At 46.7% G+C, this 17,945-nt stretch overlaps 1 protein-coding gene and 1 long non-coding RNA gene across 2 annotated transcripts; both read right to left on the bottom strand.

Moving 5' to 3' along the window:
* Positions 1–475: 475 nt before the first annotated feature.
* On the bottom strand, positions 476–11,508 carry LOC128814386 (ras-like protein family member 11A-like). Its single transcript, XM_053990186.1, has 4 exons — positions 11,240–11,508; positions 9,801–9,857; positions 7,435–7,517; positions 476–3,181 (listed from the first exon to the last, which is right to left on the bottom strand). Exons 1-4 carry the CDS (start codon positions 11,382–11,384, stop codon positions 2,714–2,716), a joined length of 753 nt encoding a protein of 250 aa, XP_053846161.1. The 5' UTR covers positions 11,385–11,508; the 3' UTR covers positions 476–2,713.
* An 871-nt stretch (positions 11,509–12,379) lies between these two features.
* On the bottom strand, positions 12,380–17,657 carry LOC128814306 (uncharacterized). Its single transcript, XR_008439342.1, has 2 exons — positions 17,102–17,657; positions 12,380–14,129 (listed from the first exon to the last, which is right to left on the bottom strand). It is a non-coding gene; the product is annotated as an uncharacterized LOC128814306 (long non-coding RNA).
* Between the last annotated feature and the right edge of the window lie 288 nt (positions 17,658–17,945).

The raw sequence follows: 17,945 nt of genomic DNA, 5'->3' as shown, positions 1-17,945 counted from the left end.
TTATTTTTAGGCACTTAATTCTATAGCATTCTTTTCACCCTGCTTTTTGTGCTGCCATTCAGCCTTGCCTCTGGGGCACAGTGAGGTGTCCTGGGGCTCAGCTGCTGCACCCCAAATAAAAATACTGAGCTTTATTGCCTTCTGTTGATGGTTAGTCCTGGCTTTAAACCAGTATTTGTACTCCTGGTCAATGAACAAAAGAAATACTAAAGTTTCTGTAGCAGAATAAATGTTTGCCACATGTTAGTACCTAAGAGAAGACTTAAATGTTTCAATCTTTTTTGGCTTTAGCCAAAATGTAGATTTTTTTTTTCCCACCCCCCACAGGAAAGTGGGAATACTTATTTGCATAAGGAGTATTTCCTTACATAAGGAATATTTCCAAAGCAGGGTGTCTTAGGTTGCAAGAAGGGAAAACAATAGATTTTAGTGTAAACAAAGAATATTTAAATATGTGACACATAAAGAAGCCATTTTATTCACTACTTAGGGAAGACCTTGCATGTTTTTATTAGTCACTAACGAAACTAAAACATTGACAGGTTTGAATTTTGGTGACATTTCTTCCCAAATTAGAAAGGATTTGAGCTGAAGGAAGTTGCAAAAAAATCAATATCAGCAAAATGTCTTCAGCAAATTTAGCCCTTTTTATACAGTACTGGAGTGGCAAAATTGTTAATTGCTATTCAAAATTGGTGATCATTTTTCCAACATAAAAATACTTCAGTTTCTTTGTGTCTTGCAAACTGCTCTACTCCTTGTTATTGAATCTTTAGACTCAATATTTGAGCCATTGAATCTCTAGATTCAATATTTGAGTTATTGAATTTTCACATTCACTATTTGAGCTGTGCTATTATTAATTTAAAACATTGAAATTTCATACCATAAATACCAAAGTGCCTGGGATGATTAATGACACTGCTCAAACACCGAACTGTTAATTAAGCATAGGCCAAAGTAAAAATTCCCTGATATAATTTGAGTCCCTTTTTGGATGATCCAACTTTTCCCCTCCTAATACCACTTGAAACTGAATTTAAAACCAGGTGCAGAGCATTTGTGGGAATGAAAGACTCTTAAATGAATCAGAACACAAGACATTCTCAGATGAGCAGCTGTGGAAAACAATAAATAAAACAGAAAGTGAGCTGGAGATAAGGCAAATCCAGGTGATAAAATCATGGCTAGAGCTGTCTAATATAGGGAAATGAAAAATGCAAAGTACATTTTAAAGCCCTGAGCTATACAAATACTCATCAGACTCCATTTCCATTTTTGCTGCTCCTAATGAGGAAAAGGTTGATTTAGCTCAGTCTTGCCGGATGAAACTGCAGCTGGGAGTGTTTTTCCATCTCCATCAAACTCGGGTTTCCCTCCAGTGTCCCTGAGTATAAATCACTGAGCTTGACTTCATTTCATGGTGCTTGCATTGCTCATCTGCTCTGTTTGAAGAAGAGGTTGGTGTTTCATGAATTTTACACGGTCCAAGCCTGTTCCTCCCCACTCTCACTGAGAACAGAGTGCTGGGAGCTCTGTAGTGTTGTTATTGGTTCCATAAATCAGTTCATGGGATGCAGCCCCAAATCCTTGGACGTGCTGAGGCACAAGCAGATGCTGCCACTGGGAAGTGTCCTGACAGGCTGGGATGCTCTGGGAGCTGTTAAGGGAAGTCTGGGTTTAACAAACACTCAAACAAGAAAATAATGAATTCCCAAAGCCAAAAATTTCAGGCATCATAAAACCTTTTCTTCTTAAAAAACCCCCAGACCTAATGATGTAAATATGTTTCATGTGAAGGCTTTGTTTCTTTAAAAGCATTTTGAACTTGAAGTCTAACTGGTTTGGGGAAAAAAAGATGAAGAGTTTTAGGTGACTTCCTTGCTTTTGATCAGTGAAGTCCATTTTTTGGCAGGTTTTAAATCACTCTGATCTATTTTTCCCTTTTGCCATGTAAGAAACCTTCATAAAAATGAGAAATGCCATGGAGAAACTGACAACAAAACACTGCCACAAGTTTGTATTTTGCCAAAATAATCACTTCCAAAAGCAGTCACTGTGCTTTTAAACAAAAATAATCTGAAAAAATAGTGATTAAAAAAAAAAATCTCCCTTTAGAGAGCCACTGTAAGGCTTAAGTTTGCATATGTACAAATCTCTCCTCATTGCTCAGAACTCATTCTTTCAATTAATTCTTTTCACTATTTATGCTCTTCATTTAAATGAATGAATTCATTTATTTTCCAGTCTTGCAGTCAAGCAGGTCTTGTCCATTATTCTTGCTCAGTACAGCTCCCGTTGCTCTCCTCATGTCCTGCTGCAGTTCACTGCCTGTGTTTGGGAACACAACCATTCCCAAGGCAAGTCATATCTCTTAAGAGCAGGATTTCATTATTTTCATTAACAAAACCCACTTTTTAACACCAAGACATTTGACTGCACCCCTTTCTAAAAAAACCCAAGATAGAATGAATTTGGGACAATCTCTTTTTTTAAACCACAGTTTTGAAATCCCTGCCCCAGAAAGTAAATTCTGCGAGTTCCTTTGCTGAACGAGAAGGGACTTTTGGAGGAAGATGTGAAGACCAAAAAAAGAGTCTCCCACAGGACCTGAGATTCTCTCACACAATTCGATGGTTGAATTGATGCCCCTTTTTCCCAGCTTGTTGCCTTTTTATCCAGGGCTCCGGAACACAACTCCTGGGCGGCCGCATCAAAGCGTGGTGGCAGATTTGCCTTTGGAAGTCAGAGCCTGCTTCAAACGCCTTTTCAAGTCCTGCATGTTGGGCGACTTGGGCCGCACCAGGTGGAGACCTCTCCTCTTCTCCCCGTTGCAGCTGCCGCTGCTCCTGCTGAGCTCCTGGCACAGCTGCTGGAAGGCCTCGTGCACGCCCTCGCAGTTCTCCCGCGCCGACACCTCGCAGTAGGTGCCGCCCAGCTCGGTGGCCAGCTGCAGCCCTTCCTTGGAGGACACCTGCCTGGCCCGCAGCAGGTCGCCCTTGTTGGCCATGAGCAGCAGGGGGATGTTGGCATTGGGGTGGATCCTGCGGATGTGCTGGTGCAGCGGCCGCAGCACGCGGAAGCTCTCGTAGTCCGTGATGGAGTAAACGAACACAAAGCCGTCGGCCCAGTAGATCGAGCGGTTTATCTGCTCCTGGCAGCAGATGCTGTCCGTGTCATCCTGCAAAACAACAGGATTTGCACATCAGCGATCAGCCCCAGCCAGAGCTGGGTTTGAACACGGGCCTGTTTGTTAATGTACTCCCAGAAGCCTCTCTGAGGTACTAGGGAAATTCCCGGTGTTGGTAGCACTGTGCCAGGTTGTGCAGCCTGGAGGAAAGGAGATTCTGGGAGGACCTGGTCATTGGAGCCAAGTGTGGGCCAGGCTCTGCTCCCAGGGACAGGACAAGAGGAAACACCTCAAGCTGTACTGGGGGAGGTTTAGGTTGGATATCAGGAGGAGTTTCTCCATGGAAAGGGTGGTCAGGCATTGGCAGGGACTACCCAGAGAGGTTTGGAGTGCCCATCCCTGGAGGTGTCCAAGGAATGACTGGATGTGGCACTCAGTGCAAGGTGGGGATCAGTCATGGCTTGGACTCAGTCCTGGACATCTTTTCCAACATCACTGATTCCCTGATTCTCTCATCCCATACTGCAGGAAAGCTGTAACGTGGAGTGGAGAGGGGCCAGAGCAAATTGGTTGAAGAGAAAAGCCAAAATACCGCTTTGAAAAGTTAGTTCTGTATTCTCTTGTACCCAACCAGTCAGAAACTCACACTCTTATGGTGGATAAAACAGTGATGGGCACAGTAAGAGCATTAAAAATCCATCAGGTTTGTCACAGCATGACAAGTGAACAGTTGTCTCCTCAGGTCACTTTTAGGGCTTTTTCCAATTCTTTATTCAGTGTCTCCATGGACAGCAGCTCTCAGTAACTCTGGTGAAGCCTGCCAGGCTTTCCTGCCTTGCAGGTCTCCAGATATTCAAAGTTCTTTTGAAAAAAAGCAATTTGTTACCAAGAACCAATGACTGGAACTGAAAATCAGCTGAAATCTCATTGGTAATTTGTGGAGCAGTGATGGGTTTATATCCTTTTTTTCTGGTCATACATTTCTTGAGTCCATCACTACTCCTATTTAGAGCCCCAACAACTACCAGCTCTGGGAATACAAAGCTGAATACAGCACTGTGGGCTTGAAAAGAGATCAGCTCACTTGTCAGGATGAAGCTATTTCCAGCTAATCCTCTCCTCTTTGTTATCCCTGCTGGGATAGGGATAACCCAGCCAGAGAGGGAGATCCCTACTGCAGCCTGCTAGCTTTGGAAGAACTGACACTCCTGTCAATATTACACTTCGGCAACATTGTAATTTTTTAAATATCCATTATTCTATCCTTTTTTAATATCCCTTATTTATGTTATATTTTATATAACAAGCATATTCTGTGTACAGCTCTTCATGAAGCTGATAGAAATTGCATATTTTAAGGGGAGTTCAGCATCACAAATACAGTGCTCAATTTATTATTGTTGCTAAATTCTACCCAAGAAATTTTCATCAACTTAAGTAAGACTAATAGAAAACATATTCCATTATCTATTAATCTCTAGAATACATATCTGCCATTCACATTAATTCTAACAGAATTTAGTGCTCAGCACTCTCCCCAAACAGATCACTTTTATTTAGACCTAAATATGAATAATAAAGCCTAACTTCAGAGAGCAGAGGTGGAAAAGAATGAGTAAAACTGATCAGTTTTCTTATGGTAGATCAGACAATGAAAGAAGAACTACTGATAAGCTTTTCTGTGATGAGGAGGGTCTGAAGGGTCAGAGTGTAAATTAGGCTTAAAACTTTCCTCAGGAGTTCTGCCAGCCAAGTGCTCTTTATAAATATTTCATTATTGCCCTCAGAGACACTGGCTCACCACACCTTGAGGTTCTTTGCCCTTGGCAGCTCACAGCTAAATCCTGTGAGCAGTGACACTGGTTATCAGATGCTCTTATCACTCCTCCCCAAACCCCTCAAACCCCAAACCAGAATGATGAAGAGGGATCCTCCCCAGCAGCCTTGCTGGAAAGGTTAATGAGAGTGAACTGCAGCCAGGCTAGGGCAGGCTGTGGGAAGAAGGGCAATTTGCACTGTTGGGGTCTGGGTTGTAGCCAGTCTGGGGATAATTAGCCACTCTCCATGTCCTGGAAGCCTCTTTTCACCAGCAAAACCCTTTCATGGCAAAAAAAAAAAAAAAAAAAAAAAAAAAAAAAAAAAAAAGAACTAATTGCACTGGCAAGCTTTGAAAATGGGTTTGGAGAAGGTGCACATTCAGAGAGCCTTAAGAGAAGAAATTCTCCCTTACTCCATCTAGGCCCACCCAGTAGTGAGATGGATGGATGGATAATCCCAAGTGGAATGCTTTATTCAGGAAATCAAAGGTTAATGGGCTACTTTTTAAATGGAAATCTCTGCTCCAGAATGAATTTTGAAACACAGAGGCTTTTGCAGTGTATAGGCCAAGCAGCAATGAATCACACAACAAAATCACTCATCTGCTTCTGTTTCTCTCTTACAATTTCACATTTCTGGGGGCTTGAATCCTGAGGGTTTCCACATGGTTTCCTCCTGGAACACTCTACTCAGCCTGCAGAGTGCAGAAAACGCTCTTCCTTAAGGATTTTAATAAAAAATGCAGCCTTTTCTCAGTCTTAACCTGTTCTGTCACAGACCCTTCAATTATTGCAGATATATAATTTGAAGCACACAGACACAGGGTGAGATAAGGGTGTCTGTGGGAGATCTTGGAACAGCACAGACCTTGGACTGGGACAAAGAAAATGAAACTCCTTCCTAACTAATTTTAAGTAATTTCTGACTAAGCCACCTCAGCTGTAGGCTTGACTCAATTTTGTGCAGCTCCGGAGTCACTGGACTGTAGGACACAGCATTAATTTAAACAGTAAAATAGCATCTATGTGGTCTGAAAACAGGAGTTCAATTATTCCAATCCCTCTTTTCTCCATGGCACAGAAGAGAGAGGGGATTCCCTTTGTTAAGTGTTTATCAGGCAATCCCAGTGGTGCCCAGTGACCCCCCCCAGCTCCTCTCTGCAGGGCAAGCTGGCAAAGGCCTTTGTGCTGGTAAATCCCATTTGAATATTTGGAGAGCTTCCACTGCAGCTTTTGTTTGCTTCTGAGTGTCCAGAGCAGATGGGGGCTCCTGCCCTCTGCTCTGTGCACCCCAGCACAGCAGAGTGGGATTGCATCAAAGCTTTCCCCTTCAACCCACTTCCAGTCAGAGAAACTGGAAATGGGAACTGAGGGAGCTTTGCTTATTCCCTTCTGTGAATTCAGGGTGGCAGAGTCCCATGGCACAGAGATGCACACGTGTCTCTGTGCAGGTAAAACAAGGGGTGCAGAGCTGTCCAGGGCAGCCTGACACACGAGGAGAGATGGTGGTGCTCCCATCCCAGCATATATTGGCCAAATCTAAGTTTGGTCTGAGGTTAAGGCCACACCTAGAAGTTTAAGCATAGTGGTGCAATGAGAATATTTGATTTTATCATGAAATCTCTGCTGTTCTGTAAAAATCTCTGCTGTTCTGTAGGAACTCATGAGATTTCCACCATTCATATAACCCCAAATTTCATTACATTTCCTGTTGCTTTGACACTATTTTCATCCTCTTGTTCTGCATGTGAAGCAGATCTTCAAGGAGAGACAGCATAAATCCTGCTTGGAAAAATATTTCTAGAAAGAGTTTCCTGGTAGAATATTAAATCTAGAATATAATAGAATCATCAAATCATGAAGATTGGAAAAGGTCTTTAATATCACAATAGAATTATAGAATCATTAAGATTGGAGAAGGTCTTTAATTTCATTGAGTCCCACTGTTCAGAACACTGATAGAAAAAGGAGTCTGATAAATGCTAACACCTTAAAAAAAAGGAATTAATGACATTTAAAACCAGAGTAAGGAAAGCAGGGCAAAACACCATAGCTGGAAATGACAGCTGCTGTGAAGCCTGGCCCCTTGGAAAGAAACACTTCTCTAAATCTGAGAGACTTTGACTGTGGAGGAAGGTCCAAGCTGAGCCAGCTGGGCCTCTGGGCAGGTGAGTTTTCTGTCATGCAGGGACAGAAACCACTTGACAGAAAATAAAACAAGCTGTTGGCAGGAGGGAACCAGATTGTGATTTTATTGCTGTTTAGTAATGTGTTGGAAATAAAATTGTTTTAATTTTTGACTTCCTCCTAAAGGAGCCTGATTTAACACCTTCAAGAGCTCATTTGGTGGAGTTTAAGGTATCTTGATTAGTCTTGGGTTTGAGCCCAGGTATTTTGCTGCTGCTAAGCAGAGTTAATTACAGATGGAAGTGCTGGCAATAAACATAAGACAGAAGTGTGCTGAAAAGCACAGAGCAGTTGTTTTACCTCCAATGAGACAAAGGGAGTATCCTGCACCTGCAGAGAGATCTGCTCCCCATCTATGGTGAACTTCCTGGAATACAAAGCACCTGGGGGAGAAGGAAGATGTTAGTCAGGGACTGTACCAGAGAACCAAAATCACAAGGGAAAGGTAAATGGGACTGTTGGAATCCAGAGCTTTGAGGTTTAGGATGTGGAGCTGCCTGTGGAAAAGTGACTGGCCCTGCAGTGTTTGTGTGGCTGTTTGCTCAGCAGAGTGGGGCGCTGTTTGCTGTGTGGGGACATGTTCTGAATGTACAGCCAGCCTGGGGGCTGGGAAGGGGCCACTCAGGACTGAGTCACAGACTCAAAGTGGGCACATAAATCCCACTCAGGTTTCCAGTCCATATTGTCAACTTTAAATGGAAGTGCACTTCACTTTTTATAATCACAAATGAAGACATCCAGGTGTGGTTGGTGAAAGGAGTGATTGTTTCCTGCTGCATTTTTCTGAATGCCTTTAAAAAAGGAAAGTGCTCCAGTTTTGGACACAGAGTGACTGACTGTATACAAATCCCCCAGGTGCTCTTTGGGGTTTGTGTGATTTTAGCAGAGTTTGGTTGAAATCCCCAAAGGCTGGACACTTTAAACCTGACTTTGGTTAATCTGGAGGACACGTTTTCACAGCCAGGTGCAGTTCTACCCACCTAGGCCTGATCTAGCTCTGATCTAACCAGTGCTATCCTGGGCTTGAACTTTAGTTTGTTAGTGCAGCTGAGTTAAATGACAATGAAAATTAAGGTATTGATCTTATGAACTCTCTGTGGTTGTGACAAGGACAGCTTCAGAGGTTGATGTCATCATCATTTTTCTTTAGAACTTAACAGGAGTCACGTGGGGCTGTGAGGAAATGCTAATCCACAGCTGTTGTGTACAGCCCTTCTGTCTTGCCCCAGTACAATTGTCACTGCTGCCTCCAGAACAATGTCAAACGTGGAGAAATCCACCCACTGGAGAGCAAGGAATTCAGATTAACAGGGAGCCCAGCTAGTGACAGTAATGCCCTCACTTCTGAAAATCAGCTTTGTTTCAAGGAAACAAGTGATTTTATTCCAGTGGAAAAGAGCCTGAGCTCATAAAGCATTTCAACACAAGGAAATTTAGCACTGAATCCCACATTATCATATTGTGGTTTAATACTGTGAGGAGTTCCAGCCCTGGTGGGATTTGGTTTATATTTAAAAACAGACCTGATTTAAAGCTCTAAAGATAGTTTTATGAAAAGGCACTGCACTCCTGAACCAAACAACCCCGTGTTCCCATTCCATGATGCCCTGCAGAACAAAGAGCAGGTGCTGCCAGGCACTGCCCCTGCTCTGCCCAACGATGCCTGGCACAAGGATAAGCAGGGCTGAATGATCCCAAGGGCACTGCCACCTGTGCCTTATTGCTGGAATATTCACCTCTCCTGCAGCATGGCCGTGGGCCTGGGAGCTTAATGGGAAAAGCATGTGGCTCCCAGCACTGCTCTGGCAGCAATCCCTGCACAGCTCCCAGCTCTCACTTGATGTACAACCTCCCAGAGAAGAGGTGACAGAAGAGAAGGAGCAAAAGTGCAGCCAACCATCAGGGTTACTCGGGGTCAGGGAGGGGGAGCTGGAAGGAGGAGCTTTCAGAGTGCACTTCCTCAGATCAAAGGTGTCTTGTGCCGCTCCCTCCTCATCCTGAGCTCAGCAAGCATCTCCAAAGTGAAGCATTTTCTGAATTCTGCCACCCTCACCCCAAAACTGCGAGGTGGCCAATGTATGGGATGTGCAGTAGGGGTCAGCACAGGGGGTACATGCATCCATCCTACAACACTGACCAAATCAGTCAGTGTTTTCCTGGAACAGTTCACATGAACACACCCTCTGGATTAAACAAGAAATGAATGGTTGCTTTGCTTGTCTTATGAAGAGGTTTCAATTTCAAGGTTTCCCTGGTTATAATAGCCCCTGAAATAAAGGGAATGCACAGAAAAGGTTCTGAACTGCATTTACACTCCTCAGAATTCCTCTGTCTTCCCTGGGGTTGCAGGGGGAGCAGCATTGGGTTTCCGTGGTTTAGTTGATGTGTAGGTTGTTCCTTGAGCCTTTGTTTCAGTATAGGTATGTCCCCAAGCAAACCTTTTACTCTGATCCTTTTCCATCAATTTGGAGGAAAAAAACAGCTGAAAGGATCATAAATAATGAGCCTTTGATTTATTGCTTTCATAGCTCGAGGCTATTAACTGAAAATATGCACCTTATGGACATCTAACACCACTTGGCTTCCCTGTAACGTGCACCAGTCACAAAACAGAATGGATTTCTTTTCCAGCTCTCTGCAGTGCTGCTGGGGAGAGCAGAACTCACCAGTGTTGGCTTCGTAGTCCCCAATAAATCTCTTTGTGAGAAAGCGCACGACCAGGGCTGCAAAACAATGACAGAGAGATGGGTCCTTAGTGAGAGCCCTGATCCGCCTTGGCACAGCTCGTGTGACATCTTCCTGCAGGAAGGAGTCTCACACAAAACCTGGGTAATCTCTGGATTGCTCACATGTTCTGCAAGTGCTGCTCTCAACTCTCAACATTCCCAGACAAAGATCTGGGGCCAGCCTGGGATACCTAACACAGAGTTTTTCACAGCTTGTGTTGGAAATGAGCCCTGAGATTCAGGGTGGCAGCTCAGCATGGGTTAGGGAGGTTGTTTCCTTGTGATTGCAGGTAAAACAATCTGTCCTTTGCTCTGAAATAATTTAGGAGTAGAGTAACAAGCCAGTAGACTGCAGCTAATCCAAATTTAAGCATTTTCTGTCATGCAAGAAGTGAGGCTGATGGATGGAATGGTTCTTTCCAGCCTTAAAACCTCTCACAAAACCCATTAGTGATATCTAATCACACCCAGCAAACAAACTCCATGTGCTCTGCACCTTGGGTCATGCTGGAGCACCCTGGGCCTTCTTATTCACCTTAACCTGAGCTGCTTTCTTAAACTCTTTGATAAGAACGTTTTCCTTTTTCTGTAAAAAACATTTAAATCCCATTGTGGCAACAGTAACTTATATTCTTGCAGTGCTTTGATCTCAGTAGATTCCTAGTAATTTGCAAAACCACTTAAGAGTTAAATAAAATGTCTTATTCTGCATGCAACATTATTTTATAATAGATTTCATTTCAAGCAATATTTTTTCTCACAGTGATACTGGGTCATCCTTTAGCACCTTTAGATGAAATTGCCTGTGCAGCTATCTTCAAGAAACTATTTAAAAATAATATGAAGATGTGGCTCCTTCAAAGCCAAAACAATCAAACATTTTGCTGAATCCTGTAGAACCACAGATGCAATAAATCAATCTGCTTTTTGTAATTCCTGAAATCGTGGACCAGATATTCAAATGCACTAATGCTCTCTTTACCCTCTTGTCTTCCCCTCTCCTTTGGAGAATAATAAAGGCACATCTTGTATGCTGTGATTTGTCTGCAGAGCATAAAACACTTACAGCAGGAGGATAAAAGCTGCTTTCTGGGGTGTGGAAATTTAGCTACAGTTAAATAATTTGTACAAGACTAGGTAGAAGCATTTGTGAGTACAAAACTCGCTGATGGCTCATGTTGGCTTCTCATGCATCTACAGCAAATCTGCCTCACAAATTCTCCTGTGCCTTTTCTTATAAAAAAAAAAAATAAAAGAGAAAGAAAACAAATTAAAAAGGCAAATTGAAATAATTAAGCTGCGGTAAATTTCACTAGTTTGGGTGTGTCTGGCAGCGAAGGAGCTGGGAAGGAAAAGCAGGGCACACACCTGTGACTTACCTGTCTTGCCCACGCTGCTGCCGCCCAGCACCACCAGCTTGATGATTTTGTTGGGCGCGCAGTCCAGCGCGGGGTACTCCGGGATGGGCAGCAGCAGGAAGTTCGTGGAGTACTGAGACATCGTATCCTCAGGGATGAGAAGCATGCCAGAAGGGATGGCCGTCCAGCCCGGGCTGGGGGAGAAAAGCAGGAGCGCGGCTCCGCGGCGCCCGTCCTCGCCTGCCTTTCCCGGCAGGGAGAAGCCCTCTCATCCCAGACGTTCTCCCGAGGAATGCGGGAGCGCCCGGCCTCCTCCAGCCGATGCCTCTGCTCAGACAGCGACTTTGGAGAGCCGAAGGGAACTTTTTGATCAGCCCCCGTGAAAACTGACTCCAGCATCCCGCAGCCAATCACGAGGGGACCGGGACATTCCTGCAGCCGGGCACCGAGAGAGCTGCGCCTGCATCCATCCCTCCCCGCGGCCTGCTCTATGTGCTGGGCCTTGGCTGGCTGCTAAAAACCGGATTTTGGGGCTTTACAGCCGTCACGGGAGCGCTTTGAGCGCGGGGCAGTCACGGCCGTGCTCGGCTGTGCATAATCCGGTTGTGCCTGTCAATGGCTCCAGCCCCGCTCCGCTGCTCTCCCTCTCCACTCATTGTGTGCTGCCCCTCCTGAGCCCCGCAGCTGATGGCACCCCGCTCTTCAGGGTGACAAACGCGGTTCCACCCCCCGTTCAGAGCTCTCGGGCAGCTGTGGGATAGTCCAAAATCCCAGCTGACATCCCGTGAATGCTCCGGGATACATTTGATCTGCGGCTTCGTGCGTGCTGTGAGTCCTAAAGGGCCGCTGGAACGTGGGGCAGTGCTGGGGTGGGACACTGCAGGCTCTCCAAACGTGGGGAAGGGAATTTAGGGCTGGTGACAGACTTGGGGAGATGAGGAAGGGCGGGGTGGCTTTCAGAGGGAATGAGGAGAGAATGGCTTCCCTAGGAAAACTGAGTGGGGTTTTAGGAGAGCTGGCAGGGTCTGTGGGATGACAGCCTGGAACTGAACACTGGCTACAATCAGCTCTCAGCTCTCTGGGATAACAGGGAGGGAAGAACACTGGGGAGGGAGTGACCCAGATAAAGCAGAACTGCAAATAATACAAAACAGATGTAAATTAAACTTTAAAAAATAATGTAGTTGGAGCATTCATCTTTGGAAAACTCCTCGGAAGGGAGCAGAGGCAAGGCTGGGACGTGGACTCTGTCAGGCTGTGTGAGAGATGTGAATGGGAATGGAGAGCAAGGTAATCCTCCCACAGCTCATGAGGACCTGGGCATGCAGATTTTCTGCAGGCAGGAGATGGGCTTGGCTCACTCTGCAGAGGCTGCAGCCACCAAAAAGGCTCTCTGTGCCCAGCAGCTCTCACAGCTCAGCTCTGACCCACAGCACACACCTGAGCCCTCCCCAGCAGGGTCCAGAGCCAGGCTAGGCTCCCAGGGGATGGGGAATCAGGGCAGGGCTCTGGATCACTGCCCCTTCCCAAAACACCCATCCCAGCTTCCACACCAACACTTCACAGCATGTGCTGAGTGTGAACTGCAAGCTGCCCTGAGGAAAACCCAGCTCTGGGGCTCAGCAGAGCAGTGAAATCAGCACAAGAATACCAAGATTTATGGATAAGCCCCTTTTCCAAGGTTCTGTTTCCCCTCTAAAACCTCGTTGTGCAGCAGTCTTTGTGCAGTGATGCTCTGCAAGCTCCCAGCGTTGTTCCTTTGACCATCCTGGCAGCTGATGAAGAGGAGGAAGAAAGGTCTGGAGGCTGACGCAGCTCATGGAACTGGGAGGGAGCTGCTGGATCCTGTGTCTTTTGGGACATGGCTCCTGTGGGAATGGTTTGCAAATCTTCCAGTATCAATTTGCTTCCAGATTTTTGCAAAACCCCAAACACTGGGGAAAAAAAAATCTTTTCCAGTAAATTTCTTTACCGGGGTGCTTTAATTTCACACAAGTTTTATAAGAGGCAAAAGGAGAGGAGGAATAGGAAAAAAGCTCAAAATCTTGTGGTCAATTAATAGGGCAGTACTTTGAAATGTGTTATTGAGCAGGACAGTGATAAATTTGGGATTAGTTAGCTGCAGTAAGTCACTGTCTGCCTCTCTGAGTGCTGGAACCTTTGTTCCCATTTGCTATTAAAAGCATATGTTAGTGAGTAATATAAAACCATTCATCACAATAGTCCTCCTCCAAAACCAAACAGTCATAGATCTGTCAGCTTCTAGGTGGCCAGAAGAGCTCCAGCCCAGGAAAAAAAGCCAGATAAGTTCAGAAAGACCATGGAGAATATTCTATACAAGCAAAGACATTCCTGGAAGAAAACAGCTCTGCTGGCTTGCTCCAAGAGGGAGGCACATTCAACTGAAAAAAAGAAAAAAGTCAAAATCGTTTTGGGTAACCAAATGTGGTGCTGAGGAACACAAAAGGGAGTCAGAAGCACATGGAGGGTGAGCTTTGGCCTGGATGAATGCCACAAAGAATGCAAACTGTGCTCAAAGGATGCTGAGCTAGGATGTGGCACTTGAAAATCAGGAGTGCCAAGCACGGGCATGGAGCAGCTGCTGCGTGAGGAGGGGCAGGGAAGCTGCTCCATGTGCTTGCAGGGCTGGACCTGCTGCTGACACGGGAGAGGGGATGTGTGGGGGCAGGAATGAGACAGCAGTGCTGCAGGAAATGTCAAACTGCTGCTTTTGGCAGCTCCGAGTGCTTCTGGTTGCTTAAAACAAATGTGAAAGCAGTTTCAGGCTGCATGTTGGAAGCAGAGCAGTGGAGTTCGAGTTCCTTTGCTGATATGGTTCAATTTGAGTTTCTTTTGCACCAGCCTGGCTTCTTGTGCTTCTCCCAAGGCTGGTTCCACCACGTGCAGGAATCTGTGCAGAGAGAAGGGCTTTTAGTACAAATAAAAAAGCTGTGCATTCTTACAAAGTTTTCCATCCACTCTCAAGCTCCCCTCTCCTCTCAGCTTTGAGGCTTTAATTCTGAAAGGATTCAAATAAAATACAGGATCAAACCCAGGGGTTTTCAAACACGGTCCTTGTCTGATTTTCGAGATTGCCAGAGCAGCCTTTTCAGGGAGTGAAGCCACGCAGAAGGATTCACACTCTTTGAGATTGTGTAACCCTTGGCATGTGGCGTAACAATTGTTTTTAAAGGAGATATTCATTGTTTGTGCACAATGGACTTATATTTAGCTAAGAAACCCATGTTTTAAATCCAAATTCTCTTGGAAAAACAATAGCTTAAATTAGAGGGGGAATGTTTGCAGAACTGAGAGCGACTCTGGAAACATTTGGATGGTTCTGGAGGTTTCACTTTACCACCCCTTGGGCTGCTCATGCAAAGATCTGTGCCTTTGCATGGTGCACAGAGATTGTTATTTCCACATCAAATTTTTTACAGATTTATTTACTGCCCTGTGTTGCTTTTGGCTCTGTTTGTTAGAAGATTTTCTATTTATATTGTTGTTGGCCCTCCTACACATTTTCAGAGACGGAGCTTGCTAAAAATAAAAGAATTTGCCATGACCATAGTGCCTGTCACAGGAGGATGTCAGAGTGCCTTAAAACTGGTTGTAATTATTCCTCATGCATTGTAAAAAAGGAGTAAGAGATTAGCAGAGCCAGAGAGACCTTGCTGAGGTCCCAGCATGTTGGGAAAATGTTTCTCCTTCTTCCTAGCTCTGGCAGAAAGGATTTTTCCTCCAGAAGTCCATTTGTAACCATTACACTTGCCTCTGGTACATCTTTCAGAGAATATATTGATGTTAGGGGGACTTGGAAGGAGAAACAGGGCTGGGTTTGGAGCAGAAATGGGAAATGTGCCTGTGGGGAAGTGCCAGGGGCTGTGGCAGATGCTGAGACAGAACTCGTGGCTGGCAGCTCGTGCACACAGCCCTGAATTGACTCCAACCAACCAGAACTGATCCCTGCAGCTCTCTCTCTTTGGGGCCCAAAGGTCACTTCTGACACTGCACTCAAGAGAAATTGTCTTTGAATCACCTTTCTGCTCCCAGGAACTGAATACCTCAAAGCTGGGAAAGGCAAAGGAGGAGGAGATAAGAAAGGATCAAAGATGAGTGTGGTGTGCTTGGGGAGCCAGCCTTGGCCTGTGTGCTCAGAATTCCACCTTGCTGAGTTTAGATGAATTAAAAGTGCATCTCTGTGCTCCAGCAGTGACCTCTGAAGATATCTGGGGACAAGACCACGATTTTAGCCCTGTAATTCTACTCAGCACCAAGTTGTTCTGATCCTGAGGCCAAAGGGCAAGGAAATGTCCTCAGATGCTGCTGCAGCAGCTGTGATAAATCATCTTTGTTTCTATTTTGGGATGTAAGAGAGATGAACATTTAAATACACACTTCAATCTGGTCAAACACTGTACAGCTTCCACAATTTCTGCATTTCCTGCCCCAAATTTTAAAGCACTGCCATTCATGGCAACCCTGTAAGGAGCACGTGTCCCTTTTCACTTTTGGGATATTTGGTAAGGGTTGGGGTTTTTGTGTTCCTGAGGCCTGTCCCTGGGGAGCCCGTGGCAGATGACGTGGGAAGCCCAACGTGTGTAGGAGAACATCTCAGCAGGCCAGCAGCTCAAATGGAATGGAAACATCTTGGCCTCATAAAAAAGTCTCTGCTTTGGAAACAGGACCGTCCTCCCTTCCCCACAGATATTCCCACAAGGTCAGGGCTGGAGTGTGGAAACAGCCCTGGCACAGCTGGGACTGTGAGCAGGGAGCTCCCAGTGCCCTCACCAGCACTTCCACAGCTTGTGGGATGAGGAGAGGCTGGAGCCTCCAGGCTGGGCACAGCTCTGGGTCAGGATCAGCCCCATCCCGAATTTCTGCCCGTTCCTCGCTGTTTCCCAGGGCTGTTCCTTCTGACATGTGTTTGCTGTCACTGTGCCCTGCAGGACAAGCTCTGTGGTGTCTCAGGAATGCTTCCCACTCCTTCTCCCACAGGATTTACTATGGGCACTGCTGTCATTCACAGAATTCACAGAATCCCTGGGTCTGAAGAGACCTTCAAGATCATGGAGTCCAACCCAGCCCCAACACCTCAACTAAATCCTGGCACCCAGTGCCACATCCAGGCTTTGTTAAACACACCCAGGGATGGTGACTCCACCACCTCCCCGGGCAGCCATTCCAGAACTTTATCACTCTTTCCATCAAAAAATTTTCCTAATATCCAACCTGTATTTCCCTTGAGACTTGAGGCTGTGTCCTCTGGTTCTGTCAGTTCCTAGAGAAAGAGCCCAAGCCCAGCTGAGCACAGGCACCTTTCAGGAGCTGTGGAGAGTGCTGAGGTCACCCCTGAGTCTCCTTTTCTCCAGGCTGAGCACCCCCAGCTCCCTCAGTGGTTCCTCACAGGGTTTGTGCTCCCAGCCCCTCTCCAGCCTCGTTGCCCCCTCTGGACACGCTCCAGGTCCTCAACGTCCTTCCCAAACTGAGGGGCCAGAACTGGTGAGGTCACACTCGAGGTGTGCCCTCACCAGTGCCAGGTACAGGGGCAGAATGACCTCCCTGCTCCTGCTGGGCACAGCTCTGGGTCAGGATCAGCCCCATCCCAAATTTCTGCCCATTCCTTGCTGTTTCCCAGGGCTGTTCCTTCTGAGATGTGTTTGCTGTCACTGTGCCCTGCAGGATGAGCCTTGTGGTGTCTCAGGAACGCTTCTCACTCCTTCTCCCACAGGATTTACCGCGGGCACTGCTGTCATTCAGGGTGCTGAGCTCTCAAAGAGCCCTTTTGTCACCGTGCTGGGTGGGACGTGCGCTGTGGAACAGCAGAGGATCCCTGGGCAGCACCACTGTCCCACCCCATCCCAAAATCCCGCTGCCCACAACCTCTGCAAGGAGTCTTGGGAACCACAGACTTCCAGCGGGCACCTCCGAGGGTTCCGGTGCTCTGGGGTGGCCGCGGTGTCCCTTGGTGGGGTTTTGGTGACATGCCCCAGTTCCCAGCCCTGTGGGGACAGTGCCTTCCTCCAGTGTCACAGCGACCTCGCAGTGCCCATCCCAGTGGGGCCTCCGGCCTCCTCCCGGAGCCCCGGGAACCACGGGATGGCCTCAGCGGGAAGGGGCCCACAGGGATCACGGAACCACAGACTCATGGAATGTTACGGGTTGGGAGGGCCCTAAAGCCCACCCAGTGCCACCCCTGCCATGGCAGGGACACCGCCCACTGTCCCAGGCTGCTCCAGCCCCAGTGTCCAACCTGGCCTTGGGCACTGCCAGGGATCCAGGGGCAGCCACAGCTGCTCTGGGAAAACTGTTCCCCACACCAATCCCAATCCCATCCCAGTCCTGTTCCTGTTCCCATCCTGGTCCTGTTCCCATCTCAGTCCCGTTCCCATCCCCAATCCCATTCCCATTCCTGTTCCTGATCCTGTTCCAATTTCCATTCCTGATTCCCATTCCCAATCCCATTCCCGTTCCCATTCCCCATTCCTGATCCCATTCCCATTCCCAATCCCAGTCCTGTTCCCATTCCCAATCCCATCCCCATCCCATTCACATTCCCATTCCCGATCCCAATCCCATTCCCCATTCCCATTCCTCATTCTCGATCCCGATCCCATTCCCATTCCCATTCCCGTTCCCATTCCCCATTCCCCATTCCCCATTCCCCATTCCCAATCCCATTCCCCATTCCCGATCCCATTCCCGATCTCCCCGGACCGAGAACGCC

The sequence above is a fragment of the Vidua macroura genome, chromosome 14 (assembly GCF_024509145.1).
Source record: "Vidua macroura isolate BioBank_ID:100142 chromosome 14, ASM2450914v1, whole genome shotgun sequence".
Taxonomy (NCBI): Eukaryota; Metazoa; Chordata; class Aves; order Passeriformes; family Viduidae; genus Vidua; species Vidua macroura.
Note: the sequence above shows the minus strand (reverse complement) of the source record. Positions and strands in the feature narration are given on the sequence as shown.

Coding starts and splice junctions, on each gene's coding strand:
- LOC128814386 (XM_053990186.1), bottom strand. CDS start 11,384: ATGCTTCTCATCCCTGAGGATACGATGTCTCAGTACTCCACGAACTTC. Junction 9,858..11,239: donor CAGCAGCGTGGGCAAGACAG/GTAAGTCACAGG, acceptor ATTGTTTTGCAG/CCCTGGTCGTGCGCTTTCTC. Junction 7,518..9,800: donor GGACTACGAAGCCAACACTG/GTGAGTTCTGCT, acceptor CTTCTCCCCCAG/GTGCTTTGTATTCCAGGAAG.